Source organism: Neurospora hispaniola, assembly GCF_033458365.1.
Source record: "Neurospora hispaniola strain FGSC 10403 chromosome Unknown B0T23scaffold_1, whole genome shotgun sequence".
NCBI lineage: Eukaryota > Fungi > Ascomycota > Sordariomycetes > Sordariales > Sordariaceae > Neurospora > Neurospora hispaniola.
Genome location: NW_026944406.1, coordinates 4,150,472 through 4,166,019, shown reverse-complemented (window position 1 = coordinate 4,166,019; position 15,548 = coordinate 4,150,472). Strand labels below are relative to the sequence as shown.

Here is a 15,548-nt window from a genome sequence, read left to right as displayed (position 1 = left end):
TCGTACCGCATATTTTCCACCGAGGGTCGATGGACGAAAAACAACCCTCCTGTACCTTACAGTACACAACATGCTCTCCAGGAGACCATTTTCGTCTTTTGTCCCTTCCTGGACCCCGGCACTGCGCAGTGAACAGTTTGTTCAGCAAACCCAGAAAACTGGCAAAACGAGACCACTCAGGAGCCGGGACCTCTGTGTGCCACTCAAAAACAGGGGTGTGAATGTTACCAAAGGGAAGCAGATAGGGGAAGAAGGCGAGGAAGGGTATCGGGAATGGTTGCTTTTGTCCAACATGACGAGGATGGGGTTCGGGATAGGGATAGAAAATCTCGTGTTCCACAACACCTCTAGGGAATCGACCATCTGCCCATCTTCCGAGCGAGAGTTGTCAGGCGCATTGGTGTGTATAGAGGCGCATCATAACTCGGTAGCCCCAACACTAACGGTACTTTCTGTTGCGCTGATCTTGACGCGGGAACCATTGTAAAAGCATCGGTAGTGATGAGGTCAAAGAAGAGGCTCGAGAGGCAAGTAGCTGGGGAAGCAACACAGGGACACATGTATGTAATGCGAAGCATACTCGCGTCGGATGCATAGTGATGTTGGTTGACCAACAGGGCAACAAGGGTTGGAGGTGCAGTGCACTGCGTCGTGCATCCCCGCACCATTATCGGGAGGCAATCCCCTGCCGTTAAAGGGCAGGCGTCGAGTAGGTATAGTTGCTTGGATGGCAAAATATACGGAATGAGGACCACGGGCGGTTTCCCTCGTTAGATTCGAGCCCCCTCCCTCTCCTCATGGATAGGTCAACGTTTTGGCGTTGCATTTTAGCCCTTTGGTATCTTGCTCAGCGCCAGACCAGGATTGCCATCAGTTCCAAGATGCTTGCGATTTGCTCGTTCCCAGTTGCCCTAGCTTCACGGTCTTGACTATACAGATTAGTGTAATCTCGAAGCCCCATGTCGTGCTATGACCGCGTGAACGAGAAGCGGATCCTTTGTCGTGTAATCGCGGAAGATGGCAACGATCTCGTAGATTGCTGCAGGTCGGGCATGCAAGGTGAGGGTGCGCAAGAGCACGCAGCAGAGAAACCGGTAGCCGGGGGAGAGGGAACAACCGCGTGGAAGCAACTGAATGGGGTTGCCCTGAGATTTCTGGCCTTGACTGACCATGCAGTTCCATCATACCCGCATCCAGCCAAAGTGGTGGACGCCGTGCATGGAAGGTGATCCGCCTGCCACGGGGTTCTGCTTGGTCGAGTGGCTTTCTGTTTCTACACTACCACCACCTATTTTCACTGCTTTCTTTCCCTCTATGTCGACTTAGCTTCATGTGTCCGGTTCGTGGAACACATGTCCATCTTTTCTATTGTCTTGTTGAATGGCTGTATTAGGAGGTGATCCGATATGGGCTCGGGGGCGCCAGCTCACACCGGGACCAGTTAGCTCTCCTGGTAGATACGACCTGTTGAGTTCGTCTGCTTACCGTAGAGCAGCCAGCAAATTGTGATAGATTTCTTCCCGGAATAGATGCTTGTTGGCGAGTGCTTCCTGAACTCGTCTCGTCCCTCCACGTTTCCCCTGCAACTGACAACTGGCCCAGGGCATTCCCTCCGGCTACCGGTCCTGAATGTAGGTACGGCTTCTCGACCTTCTGGCGGGACCGAAGGAGTGAGGCTTGCGAAAGACTGACTGGCTTGTTGACTGGGTGGTTGACGGTCTCGACTGACCGACAGGGAGTGGCAAGCAAAATCAACACCATGGGAAACCATGGGGAGGGGGGTGTGTACATGCTTCGCTGCAACATGTATGTAGGCTAATGTAGGACAGCGCATCGGGAGAGACAGATAGATCTTCCATACATGATGGAGACTGGAGAAGCTACTGACGCAGTATCCCGCCGCCGCCCGCGCTGGCATACGCAGGTGTGTGGAAGAGAACCCTCTCACGCATGGCCACGACACTGCCTTGGTGGGGATGGCCCCATTCGAGAATGAGGGGGTTACCTCTTGGCGCGAGGAGAAAAGAGGCTGGACGACTGGAAGGGCGAGAAAAAAAATCAAAATCCAAAAAAAGTCAGAAAAAAGTCCAAAAAATAAAAATAAAAAAATTGTTGTTGTTGATTCTTGCGTGATCAAGCCAACCGTCCACCGTGCTCCACAAAGATCCAAGTCAATCCCAACCACCGACGGCCACCATTGTACCGTGCGTGCATTCGAGGGGTTCAAAATGCTACATTTCTTCTCGTGGCGGATAACCGAGAACATTTGGATTTGATGGTAACAGACAGAGCTGGCTGGACCTGACAGTCTGGCTATTATTAGCGCATAGCTCCGTATGTAGTACGTGGAAGGACAATGGATAGCTTCATCCGTTCGTCTGTAAGAAACTTTCCATAGCTAGAATTGAAAATGGGGTCGAGACCACGGTGGGTAGGAGGAAGACTTTTGATGATGGGTAGCCTCAAGCGTGGAACTGAAGTGTCAACCTCACAAGGCACACTCCGACATCGTCAGGTCAATTGACATGCACCACAGTGGGCGCGCCATCAAAATGGAAGTGTTGCAATGGAGATAAATGCAGCGGCACAGCAATAGGACGGTATCAATCATGCTGAACAGGGCAGTACGACCATAGCCAAAGCAGTTGAAGTTGTCGCCGGCAGATGGGGGAAAACGGGATGGCAGAAGAAATAAGTTAAACGAAACAACGAAGCACCAAATGGAGGCACAATCCAATGCGCGTGTCGATTTCCACATTTCAGTTTTTGCATGTTCCGTCCACTTCCCGTCCTGGTTCCCTTCACTTCCCTTCAAAGCTGAGGCTGGGCCCCACTTCCCTTTCGTCCCATCTGGCGGTTACAAGCCCACATCCTGATCTCGCATTGGGGTAACGACCACTGCGGGCTGGATCGTGACTTCTACTAGTTGATGGTGAGAGGTCGAATAGAAACAGCAATCACGAACAGGGCAGGTGGGCATGGAAGGTAAGGTCGGTACTGAACTCTCTAGGATAGATCTTACGCTCGGATTACCGTACTGTGTGGTATTTGTAAGTATGTACCTCTAGAGGGTGGGAAAGGGAGCCGACTGGGGAGGGGGTCTGCGCTTCGACTGAGCTGCAGCCTTGGTTGAACTAGCGGTGAAGAGAAGATCAAACTAACCTCATTCTGGAAGCTCACAGTGCAGCGAACGAGCTCGGTCGATGTACCCGGCTGAGGTGGTTGATCGCATATGATGCCTCGTTGTAGTGTAGTGTATCATGAAAATGTCGTGGCTATACCTAATGCTGATTTCTCTGTTAGCGCAGAACACATCCCACATCCATTGACAGAGGATAGCAGGGCCAGGCAGGTCTATCCAATCGATCTGATTGGCTAAAATCGCCAGATTTCAAAGTCAGAGAACGAGTTGACAGGAGGAATTCAAACACACGCACACAAACCTCTTATTCTGGCCCAGAACCACTAAAGTCACCAGAATCACCTTCTATAATCGATGGATTGTACGGCATTTCATTTCGTGTCTTCCCCCATGTTCAGAAACCGTGTAAATAGGTACCGAGCGACATACCGGACAGACCAGGGGTGATGAGTATAAAGAAGCATGTCAGGTAAATACAATACTACGGATCTCGAAGTCTTCGGTGCAGAAGCGCTTTGGAGGTATGTATACCTCTAGACCCGACTCGAGCATATGTACGGAGTAGGTAGTACAGCCCAATGCTGGCTTTACTGTAAGCGCGCTTCTTGTGACAGATGCCTCAGAAAGTATTTTGATCCTCCACGGACATCGGTATAGGTGCCTGCCAACTGGTGTTTTCTGTCGATGGCGAGGCTACCTCTACTATGCAGTACTGTTGTATCTATCTGTTCCGTTTGTACCCAAATTCATAGATGTCTGGTAAACTCAACGCTATCTTGCCAACGGGTATAGATATGAACCGACGGCGATATCAAACATCTCACGATAGAGCTGGAACGTGAACAGAACCGGAATTCTTCCTTGGTGAACTCCAGCAATGAATGACCAAAGACGTGTTCCTGAATTATCCACTTGTTATCTCGTCAACGTGTCGTGCGAATTAGCTTCTTGCAAGTGTTCAGGCACATCATTGACTTGCAGGAGCGGGTGGTGGTACATTCACCTCATCTTTCTTGGGATGATGCCAAAATCAAAAAGACTTCAAACCTTCACTGTGCGTGAGAACTACGCTAAAATCCTCTGGTATAGCGATGCTGACTTGTCAATCACTCACCTCCGGCATAGTTTGGGCTGGCCCTAGCCCTGTCGAGCTTTCGAGCCAGGAAGGTACCCAGCGTGTGAACTTGTGTGTCTCGCGGCTTCGCACCTGTGTTCTCCCCCTCTCCACCGTTACAGTTGCTTGCTGCATTCCCGGCCCATGTAAGGCGGAAAACGGTCCGCGCATGCAGCTTGTCCCTGGCGAATAGGATGGGATGGAAGGGGTGTAAGCACGTCGCGGTGCCTTATGATTTGCATAACGCCGGGCAGAGTTCGTGCAGTCTCTCTTGTCCCAACCCAAGGGTTTAAGGATTTTAGTCGCGACGACATCCTTCAAAAAGCAGACATCTCCTCGATGACAACGACAAGCATTTTTGGGCAGGGCAACGACAGTAACCACAACACCAACAACAATGACAGATTGTCCACACCGCAAGAATGAGATGGCAAGAATTGCTACAAAGATAGACCGGCGAGACCGGGCCAGGCCCCCAGGTTCCAGCCCAGCAACCACAACTCTTCGCGCTATCCCCCCCATGGCCGTTGCCAGCGCACAATTCATTGGACCGCGCTCTGATACGATGGGAGGGAGCATGCTGATCTCGAGGTCAGCTCGTCCCCCTCGCCAATATCGAATGGGAGACAGCCGGCCACCTCGACAGGGCGCGTGGTGGTGTAGTTGTGGGCTTGAAAGACGTGGTGGGCCATGATTGGATTGATTACATGGTGGCTTTCCATTTCGTAACCACACCCGGCCAGAAGCTGGCGCGGGAAGATAAAGCCAAACCCGAACGGCAGGTCAAGCTGCATTCGCTGACACCATGTCTTACCATTGAGATCCCGGCCTGGACTGGCCGACCTCTAACAACATCCTTCTCCGGTCGGGGGTCGGTGTTTTGAAGGCAATCAGTCGGCAATCCCAGAGACTAACAACAAAAGGCTTTACAACCTGCACAAGCGATTTCTACTGGCACCTGCCAAGTACCTATCTAGCGAGACTCAAGAGAACAATCAACAAATCTCAGAGGAGGGACGAGCTACGACGATGGAGGATTGGAGTTGGTACTGCGCTGTACAGCGGAGAGAATGTCCTTGAGATTCGGTATCGATATCTGTCATATCTCGCATGCAACGACTCAATAGATATGGGTCGGAGAGGACATGCTATGTGTGATCAGCGGTTAGACCTTTTATCGAGTATTGCTAAAAGCTCTATCGGATCGGACTAAGCAACCTAGCACTTCTAGTTTCAATGCCTTTTCATTCTTCTAAAGCTGAGCCAAGGGTTCTGGTTGTTCCCTGACTGTCTGCCTGGCGGCATCTCAACGACGATACCTCTGTGCAGCTGTCAGAATGTTGAAGGGCCCCATCAGGTTTGATTTCCGTAAATGTATCTACCTCGTCGAGCCCATGATGCTGCTACGAAGGCGTCGGGGCCCTGAGCCCTACCGGGACGCAGGGAGAGCCCACGGGCGGGCCTCCTGGAACTTGAAAAGCTTGTAATCGGCTTCGATGAATGGGACCTCCCGAAGCTTTCTATTTCCGTTCAAGATCCCGGACCCTCCGCGGATGAACTCGGCGAGGCTCCAGCACCTTGAGGGGACTATGGGTGCTGCGAGTCCCATGAAGCACAGGTAGAGTTCCCAGGTGGAACCAAGAGATACACTGTGTACAAGGCGAAACCATCTCCGCTCCATCTTCTCTGACTCTGTGTACTGTGTAAGGCTGATGCGCTGTGCTGCCCAACCCTCGCCCGGACAGGCCTACCCACGTCAACGGCGGCGTGAGGTACAGGTAGATAAAAATCCTGAAACAAGCCAAAGAAGAATTATGATTGGTAGCAATTCATCAATGCAACTAACCGCTCTGCATTCGCTCCATGCAAGCGTGTCCCAGTTCCTTCCTTTCCACGCCAACGGTCTTCTACTATGTAGCGTTCGTTGCCGGCGAATAACGGGTTTAAGCTTTTTTTTTTTTTTTTGCTAGGATTTTATTTTTAATATGATATGTATAATCATACTAAGGTACCATCATCATGTTATGCGTGGGTTCGACATCACCGTCGGGAGAGATTCAACCCATTTATCTCTGCTGATACTCGATACTTCGGTAGTTTTATGTTGGGAGAACTCACCGGTGATAGAGAGGGACCTGCGTGGTCGCCCTTGTCTGCTCCTCAACTTCCCGTTACCACAACTGTGAAATGCAGCGAAGGCAACCCATGATGCAGGGTCTCGGTACGCTACTACCACCAAACCTGTTGTTTTCCGATTCCCGAATCCAGAACCGGGTCGAAATAGGTGTGTCGTGGATCTCAAAAAGTTCACCGGACAGTCAGACATGGATGATTCCTTCTACAATTTTCGTACAAGAGTATACGTAATGTGGCCCGAGTCAATGATCACCTACCGGGAAGCACCTTTCCTTTGGTAATTACCCAACCATAATAAGCTTGGCAGGTGCTTATCAAGTGTTTAGACAGGGCAGGTACTGTTCACTGTCAACGACAATGTCACTGACGATGGGCCTGCATCCATCCATGTCGGCAGAGGCATATCGAAACTGAAGCACATTGAAAAGATTACCTGACCCTGCATGTGCATCTTGCGCAAACGATAGAGGTACGTATGGAGAAACAAGATCAAGTGCTTGTTTCTATCGTAACATTCGCAGACGTACAAGGACGGAAAGGGTTGCTGCTGACATTAAGCCTGAGACTCGAGTCCCTGCCTGAGTGAAGAGGAGAAAATGCTTCGGAAACTTTCAAGGGTACGTGATGGCACCGGGGAACACCCAAGGACAAAAGGTTGTCTCACCATAAGTAGCTTCCTGCTTCAGTGTACCATAGGTAGACGTGAGCCATTCTTGGGTACGTGGATAGGTATGCAATCTCGCTTTTGAAAAATGGATGATCATGAATGCCAAAATTGGCGATTTCATCGTCTCAGTTAGCGAAGCAAGATACGGTCTTGTATTTTCAAACAGAAAATTGGCAAGTTGCCTATGCATCCTGTAGCGAGCGTCAAGAGTGCCACGCATAAACAATAGCCCAACCAACTCGAACATCCCAGCGAGCTCCCCCATGCTGGCTCTTGATTCGAACCTGTTCCCGTAGAGTTAAGAACACTGAATTTCCAGCATCACCGCTTCCGGACCGTATCGTGATACCAGATCCGATGCGCCAGCTAAGTTTGTCTTTTACTATCAGGCGAATAACTGTTGGCCTGGAGGGAAGGTTGTTTCTAAGACGGTACGTACCTAGTATTTGCCCTGCTTTGCAAGAATCGACTTTGACAAGACCAACGAAGTGACCGAGAAACTAGCCAGTCTCCGCGGACCACGAATCTGTTGCGGGACACGTACCAGTGCAACCCCAGAGAACCCCGGGGAACACTTTCCAAGGTGCACGAATTCCAAACAGCCACGCGAAGGAGGCTCCCCCGCACACCTATCATGGAGACCGCTCCAAACAGCTAATACATACTACTCCTGAGCCCTGCGTTGAGGTCCAGTTCCGTGATTGCGTGCCCAAAGCAGAGATCCAAGGCTTCACAGCACACTGATTGTAATCGCCTACCCTCCGACTCGAAATTACGGTGTAGAGATTGGATTGTAGAAGCAAGTATTAGGGAAAGAAGTAGACTGATGTTTTGCGGAAACCATACCGCACCGGCAATGTAGAGCGTCTGAAAACTCCCAGACTTAAGTACCTGAGTACCAGCTACTAGACCTAGCCCCGTGTCGGAGCCGGGCCTGATCAGGTACGTGAGTGGTGAACGATCTGAGATCATTGGTCTGATGGACACCGTTCCCGACGAGAGTAGTAGAAAAGTAGAGATATCAAAGCGCTAGGCGTGGTGCTGCGAGAAACCGGAAGTCATCGTTGATCGGGACCGGGGATGACGGGAAGGTTGCGGCATCGGCTACAGGGCGCTGCCGAGTGGGGTCGCCGATCGGAGATGGTGGGGCTTGCTGCCGGCTGGGCGGGGTAACCGATGAGATTCTTCTCCGGTTGCAGCCGGCCAGCCAACACGGCGCGGGTTTGACGATCCACCGGAATGGGTGTTGCGGCCAGCTCTTTGCCGAATGGCTTTCTGTGAGCGTGTGTGGCAACGCAAACTAATACAGGTACAGCGGGACGCCAAAGAGGAACATACCCGAAGGCAATGGCAATGCTAGAAGTGAAGTGGAGCAGAACAGTGAGTGTAATGCCTCCTTGGCTGCTTAGCATGCCTTGAAGAAGTGCTTATTAGCTCCCTATTCGCTCAACGCTTCGAGGACGCAAGTAGACAAAACAGAGACATTATGCCTCGCTCCAGTCTTTACACCGACAACAATTTACAGACATTGCACTAAATCGCTTTTCCACGTGTAGGGTACATACCCGCGAGGGTCTCTTACATCGTACAGGACTGATCAAAGGAGCGTTCTTTTGGCGATCGCTGGGAAAGGTGGTGTTTTCGAGAGGTCCGTGACACCGACAACGCTTTGATGCTGTAGGGCTCATCCAGTTCATTCTCAAGGCCACAAAGTAAACCCACGAGACGGGTTCCGAAGCTCCGACCGTGAATTCTCCGAGACCATCGGATGCCAAGTTGGTCTGCTTGGTAAGGTGTTCTGACTCAAGAGAGCGCATACTCAAGGCGGACGCAGCAGGAGACCAAAGCAGGCTGGCAGACCTCATCTATTGCATGTTGGAATCCGGTCTGATTCTGCAATGTCCTGCAAACCTCTTTCGCGTTCTGGGACGTTATCACAAGCACGCAATCAAGCATCAGCAGGGGCAGTAATACATATGCACTGGATATTTGACCTGTCCGGCGCCGCCTGATCCTACATAATGTCTGCCTGTTCTTATGTTATTGTAAATAACCTTTTTTTTTTTTTTTTTTTTTTTTTTTTTTTTTTTTTCTTCAAAAGCCCGGACCACCGGTTCAAATGAGATGGGACGTTTTGGGCACTGACCGGGCCGGACCGGTTTTCGTCGATTCCATGGGATCTCGGCGACATGATGCATGTGTAGACATCTAGTTGTTCGCTTGGATGGAGATCGACGAAAAATCCCCCGTAGTGAGTACTTGTCGACAATGGCAAGTGGGCCAGCATGAGACCTGCATAGAACGAGTAGAGGGATATTCATGAAATCCAAGGATCATGCACATGATTGAATGGCTTCAAAAAAGCTCTCGGTTTTGTTAGATAGGTGTAATCAATGATACCGTTCAAGTCCACTTGGGGCTGAGGAAGAAATAGGGTATTGTGACACACATGACAGCAAATCCTGGATTGTTAGAGGCAAAGCAGAAAAAGGTTGCTATGGGGAAGGAGCTATGATAGTGCGATTGTAGCTTCTGCGGCCAACACGCCCCCACGTTACTAACAAATGGCGAGCATTGACGAGGAGCATATGCATAACACACTAACATGACCCCATCCTCGGAGGGGAACACTCGTTTGGATCATCTAGTGCCTGAATGCGCAGAACTGACGTTATGTTGAATGCATTCCTGAACGGGGCCATTGAACACCAAACTCCATAATAAGCACGACAAATCGCCCGATTGAGAGAATGATGAGGCGAAGTTGGAGAACCAATGACTGGATCACAGAGCAAGAGGGTGTATCTGTTGTTCTTCTGTTCGGTTTTTGTCTCGTTTCCCATCCCCTCCTGGCATACTCCCCGAGCGGTTTCTGCGCAACCTTGGCAATCTGGCAAGTTGCCGCTCGGGCATTTGTCCTCACCCGATGACTTTTCACTTCCTGGTGCCGGCGGCCATCCGAGGATCTCCACGCCGGGCCTGGGCGGTAAAGTGAAGATATAACACACTCCGTCCAGCCCTGAGAACTGTTATTCACCAAACGATGAGTCTGAGAACCGGCCCCAACCTCTCGTAAACATTACCTGGACTTACCTCGTAGTTCCATGATAGAGGTACCTCTACGCCTCCGGCATAATCAAACATGATGTACCCCTTACGTCTCTGCCTTCTCAAGTCAAAGGTCCAAGCAACAGCGGGAACCTGTTGCGTCTTCGTTGCAACTCCCACCCGAGCTAATGTCGTTCCTAGGCACCTGCTGGCCCATGGCTTAACCCTACCTGACCTGGACACTTGCTGTCTGCTCCCGTTGACAGCCCTGTTCACGACGGCAATAACTGGGAGGCCCAAGAAGCCATAGATTTGCTTCACCGTCTGCTGGTGTTCGAATAGTCGGTTCCTACCTCAAAGACCATGACTAAAGCCGTCAGAAACGAAATCGAAGTGTCACGGACAGAGTGGACGTCGACTGTTCCTGTACACAGTGAGATGGCTCTACACTGCGTAGGTATGCACACATAAAAATACAACCGCCATCGGGGAGGCTAGCTTGTCACAGTCGGCTTGCGGCAAACACACTGTATACTTGAAGAACACACATCATGATGTCCACAGCTTCCAGCGGACGCTTGATTGCCCATTATCGTTGGTTCCAGTATCAACCTAGTAGCAAGAGAAAAAAATAAGGTAGCCAGCTAACCAAAAGTGGCTTTCAGTTTGCATCTGGCTTTCAAACTGTCACTCTTGCTTTTGCTTTTCCTCCGCAGCCGTTAAGACAGGACAGGGCCGGTTGTAAGGCGCATTTGAGAGGCTTCCCTTCCACATACCTCCTGGCTCGCCTCCCTTTTAGTTACTTCTATCTTTCAACATTGCATCTTGTATGGGTTGTACCTGCTTTTTATCATTCCGCAGAGCAACTAAGAAATTGCACCGCATGTGTGACTAAGGAAACTTTGGATCTTCAACGATGCTGAGAGTTGGCGAGATGCAAAAGTTGACTAGCAGCATCTGGCTCGAACCCTTGCGCTAATGCTGAACAGGCAGTGAATTACTGCGTGGTATACCCGCTCAGTTCTGTTTGGGTCAATGTAACGAGAGAAGAGAATTGAATATCCAGATCGCGACCGGAGTGGTTGGTTGACGCCCACTTTCTACTATGGCGAGATGGGTAAGTTAAACCCGTGGATCAGGTCGTTGGACACACAGTGCCCACGAAGCTCTGGCTTTGGTGGTCTGTGTGAGATACCTGACAGGGAGGTAAAACTTTGGCTCGCAACCGCAGTAGGTTGTCCGGGGAGGGGGTTTGTAATAACAGGGATAAACAAGGCTTGGACCCTCGTAGCGAGAGGTAGCTACGTGCTTACGTACTAGGCCGTTTTCTTTTTCTTATTTTATGTTTGCTAGGCGGGGGAGGGGGGGGGGGGGGGAGGGGGGCAGGAAGCCATTGGGGCCTCCGCCTGCCAATCAGAGTGGCCTGTGGATTCAAGGAACCGAGAGACGAAGGCTCGCTTTCCTCCCGTAGAGATACCTGGTACCTTGCTGAGGTAGGTAGATGAAATAGCGGAGCACTAGTGGGTACTCACCACAGGTGGAAGTTTCCCAGCAAGCACTGTACTTGCCCCAGCACACCCGCTCCCACACGCCCGCGGGCTGGGCAGGCCCCAACACTCTTAGGTTGTCGTGGGCGGGCCTACGGCGCCAGTGAGGTAGGCCTGGCTACCTACTTGACTTTACCAGGGAAGGTACCTACCTACCTACTGTGTGTGATGATGCGAAAACCGAAACGGTCAACCGGCCGGCCTGTTGTCTGTTTTCCTCAGTCCAGCCTTCGCCTAGTACCCGTCTGTCTATCCATCCGACCCCGGGCTCTCCATCTCGACTTCCCGTCCTCGCTCCTCACCACCGCCGTGACCTAAATCCAGCCGGGCCCCGTCCTTCCTCTCCCCAGCTCTTCCCACTTCAGTTCCTTCGCTTTCCTTACCCCAACTCCCTCTATCCACCCGCCTCCCCATTTTCTCCCACCTGCACGTCCTTTGGCAGAGAGGTGCATTGCGAGGAAAGCAGGTTCCTGTGAGGTCAAGTTAGTTGAGAAGGACAAGGTAAGTGTGTACGCTGCGCTGGACTCGCAACTCGAGCAGCCGTCTGAACGGGGAACACTCAAAATTTTTTACGGGCGAGCTAACCCCTCAACTTCAATCTCTTAGACCGACACCAGCACGCAGCCATTCACCCATTACGCGTCGAGACTATTCCACTTCACCTCTTATCCGATCAGCCATTCACCTGCATTAGTGGCCCAGGTTGCCTTGACCACCATCCTCGGGGAAATCGATAAAACAAGAGTCACGACTTGGAGCTTGAAGCGTCCTTTTTTTTTTTTTTTCCATTTGGTCTCGGCAAGTTTTGTTTTATCACAAGGACACGATCGACCTTCTCTCTCGGTGTTCCGGTTCTTGTTGCATGAGTGTGCTCTGCCTCGATCAGACCACGCATCGAAGCTGCATTGCGTCTTTGGTTCTGCATAAGATAAGGCTTGGAAAACCTCGATACCAACTGTGGCCATACTTGGAAGCATTGCATCAACAGGGCACAGATCGGAGTCCGGTACGGCGTGATCGGAATAGCTGCCACATTTCATTTACAGAAGAACATGCCACAGCTCCTTTACAGAACTTATAAGTAGTCGGACGGTCCTTTAACCTCGTTACCTTTTTCGGTTTCTTGAAAAGGCATTGAGTTGCAAAAACGCGAACAACGCCTGGACAACCCATCGTTCGTTGACTCCCACCACAGCCAGTCCCCACATCAGCGCCAACTGCCGCTCATCATCCAGCAGTACTCGACACAAGCATCACGCCCCGGATACATCAACGCACATACGTACGGTCCCACACTCTCGGGACCTCGTTGCCCGACATACCCTCCGGCCATCAACTCTTTAGTCCACCGGGCCAGCAAGGCTTAGGACCCGAATCCTATTCGACCATGAACCCCAACGGACCAGCCGACGTTTACTACGGACAAATGTCCCAGGGCAGTTCGATGCCCGTAACGACGGTGCCTTCCCACTCCCATTACGCTTCTCAGCAGCCTCCGCCACTGTTGCAACCTGGTTCAACCTATGCTCACCAGTATGGTAACCCCCAATACGGATATGCCAACGCTCTTAGCTCGCCGGCTTCGATCCCGCCGTCTCTCCCCCCGTCCATGAACTCGATGGCCGGCCAATCGGTCTTGCCGCTTCCTGGTAGCGGCAGCATGAATCCTGCTGTTTACGCCGGCGGCGGTTTCGACACAACTGGCCAAGTAGCACCCCCCGGTATGAAGCCCCGTGTCACTGCCACGCTGTGGGAGGATGAAGGCAGTCTGTGCTTCCAGGTTGAAGCAAGAGGCATCTGTGTTGCTCGCAGGGAAGACAATGCCATGATCAACGGCACCAAGCTCCTCAATGTCGCTGGCATGACCCGCGGACGCCGTGACGGTATTCTCAAGAGCGAGAAGGTCCGTCACGTTGTGAAGATTGGCCCAATGCACCTCAAGGGTGTCTGGATCCCCTTTGAGAGAGCTTTGGATTTTGCCAACAAGGAGAAGATTACTGAGCTTCTTTATCCTCTGTTCGTACACAACATCGGTGCCCTCCTCTACCATCCCACCAACCAGAGCCGGACCAGCCAGGTCATGGCTGCTGCTGAACAACGCAGGAAAGACAGCCACGGCCAACTTCGCGGGCCCCCCGGGTTGCCATCCCTCCAACAACATCATCACCACTCCATGCTTCCAGGCCCCCCGTCCTTGCCCTCGCATCCTTCCATGGGACGGCCGGCGCTTGACCGTGCACACACCTTCCCTACACCGCCAACTAGTGCCTCGAGCGTGATGGGCCCAATGGGCAATTCGGACGGCTATCAGTGGAGCCAACAGAGCATGAATGGCACGCAGGGCAACAGCTCGCTTTCTCTTGACACAAACCTTGGTAGCAACGCTCGGTCGATGCCAAGCACGCCGGCAACGACGCCGCCAGGTTCGACAATCCAGAGCATGCAGAACTATCCGCCCGTCAGCCAGTCGTACGAAAGCTCTCGACAGATGTACCAGGGACAGTCTGCTCAACAAGCTCAGTACCAGAGCCAACAGCACTACTCTAGCCAACCGCAGCATCAAGAGCGGTCCGTCTACAGCCAAAGCAGCTATATCAAGAACGATATGGGCCCGCCGTCTGGTAGACCTACCGGCCAGTCCAATGACGCATCCGACTCCAAGCCGCCTACTGGCATGATTCACCAAGGCCAAGGGCAGAGTGACCCCGGTACTCATGCAGGTTCCGAAGAGGATGATGATGCGAACAACGAGGCCGAGTACACCCACGACAGCGGCGGCTATGATGCGAACCGCGGGTCTTACAACTACAACACACAAGCCGTCAACTCGCTGCCGCACGATCACGGTCTTGCTCCTGAAATTGGCGGTTCCCCCCATCAAGCTGGATCAGGCCGCGCGACGCCAAGAACCGCAGCGGCGCCTCCGAGCTACTATTCAGCGCAGGGTTACCATACTCCCCCGCGCGGCCAACCCTCGAGCAGCTTGTACAATGTTATGAGCAACGAGCGGACCGGTAGCAACGGCACTCAGGGAAATGAGATGTACGCGGGCCAGGCTGACATGCCCAGTTCCCTGCCGAACGGCTACTCGGCCCAGCCATCCGTTATGAACGGGAGCTCCGGTGGGCTGAAGCGAGGACGGGACGATGACGATGATGGCGGTAGGCCTACGACCGGCGCCCCAAACTTGGGTCCAGGAATGGATATGAAGCGTCGCAAAACGATGATGGACGGCGGCAGCCTCCCATCACCTACATACACCGCCACTATCGCGCAAGCCGCACCATCAGCTATCGCGGCCCACAGGCGGAGATAAACAATGAGTGAGGGGTATGTCGCCAAACTTGATGCCCGACCCCTCTGGAAGTGTCTCGTGCCATTTTCCTTTTCTTTTGTTGTTTTATGACGCTTTCATGTTCGGCTTGACGACGCTTATGACCTTTATGTTATGACTTTTGTTCGACTAAAAAAAGGTGGGACGGGAGTGGGTGTTGTCGAGAAGCGCGGGGGGAAGGGGGGTGGTATGCTTCTTTTTATCTTGTCTGATTTCGGCTTGGAAACACATTGGCTCGGTGGGCTGCCTTTCTCAGGGTCACGACTTTATGAAGGAGCTTGTAAATACGACTTTAGAGGATCATCATCAATGCATGCGTGGGTTGAGTGGTGCCTGAGGAGCCTTGGGTTAGCCTTCATCACTCAACTCTTTTTATAGCGTACCTTAACTTTTACACTGCACGGGAAATCCATCCAATATGTGCTGCTGTGGCGTTTTATGTGCCGGGACCTGACACTACACGATAATAATAGCGGAAAATGGAAGTCAAGATACGCAAGTAGCACGGCAACGCACGTCCCTCGTTTGACTCGCGAACAGGCTCACACCTGACAGGACCA

At 52.0% G+C, this 15,548-nt stretch overlaps 4 protein-coding genes across 4 annotated transcripts; 2 read left to right on the top strand and 2 right to left on the bottom strand.

The window, feature by feature from the left end:
* Window positions 1-3,163: 3,163 nt before the first annotated feature.
* On the bottom strand, window positions 3,164-4,835 carry B0T23DRAFT_401313 (uncharacterized protein; the record flags this gene model as incomplete). Its single annotated transcript, XM_062838568.1, has 4 exons — window positions 3,164-3,239; window positions 3,840-3,841; window positions 4,257-4,588; window positions 4,796-4,835. 4 exons carry the CDS (start codon window positions 4,833-4,835, stop codon window positions 3,164-3,166), a joined length of 450 nt encoding a protein of 149 aa, XP_062697418.1.
* Window positions 4,836-8,117: 3,282 nt separating this feature from the next.
* On the bottom strand, window positions 8,118-8,924 carry B0T23DRAFT_401312 (uncharacterized protein; the record flags this gene model as incomplete). The annotated part of the gene is made up of 3 exons (XM_062838567.1): window positions 8,118-8,334; window positions 8,398-8,473; window positions 8,642-8,924. 3 exons carry the CDS (start codon window positions 8,922-8,924, stop codon window positions 8,118-8,120), a joined length of 576 nt encoding a protein of 191 aa, XP_062697417.1.
* A 1,163-nt stretch (window positions 8,925-10,087) lies between these two features.
* On the top strand, window positions 10,088-10,723 carry B0T23DRAFT_370667 (uncharacterized protein). The gene has a single exon (XM_062836609.1). The coding sequence runs from the start codon at window positions 10,202-10,204 to the stop codon at window positions 10,415-10,417; it is 216 nt and encodes a 71-aa protein (XP_062697416.1). The 5' UTR covers window positions 10,088-10,201; the 3' UTR covers window positions 10,418-10,723.
* A 2,145-nt stretch (window positions 10,724-12,868) lies between these two features.
* Window positions 12,869-15,160, top strand: B0T23DRAFT_25503 (ascospore maturation 1 protein (Asm-1)). Its single transcript, XM_062834195.1, has one exon. The coding sequence runs from the start codon at window positions 13,042-13,044 to the stop codon at window positions 14,968-14,970; it is 1,929 nt and encodes a 642-aa protein (XP_062697415.1). The 5' UTR covers window positions 12,869-13,041; the 3' UTR covers window positions 14,971-15,160.
* Window positions 15,161-15,548: the final 388 nt, after the last annotated feature.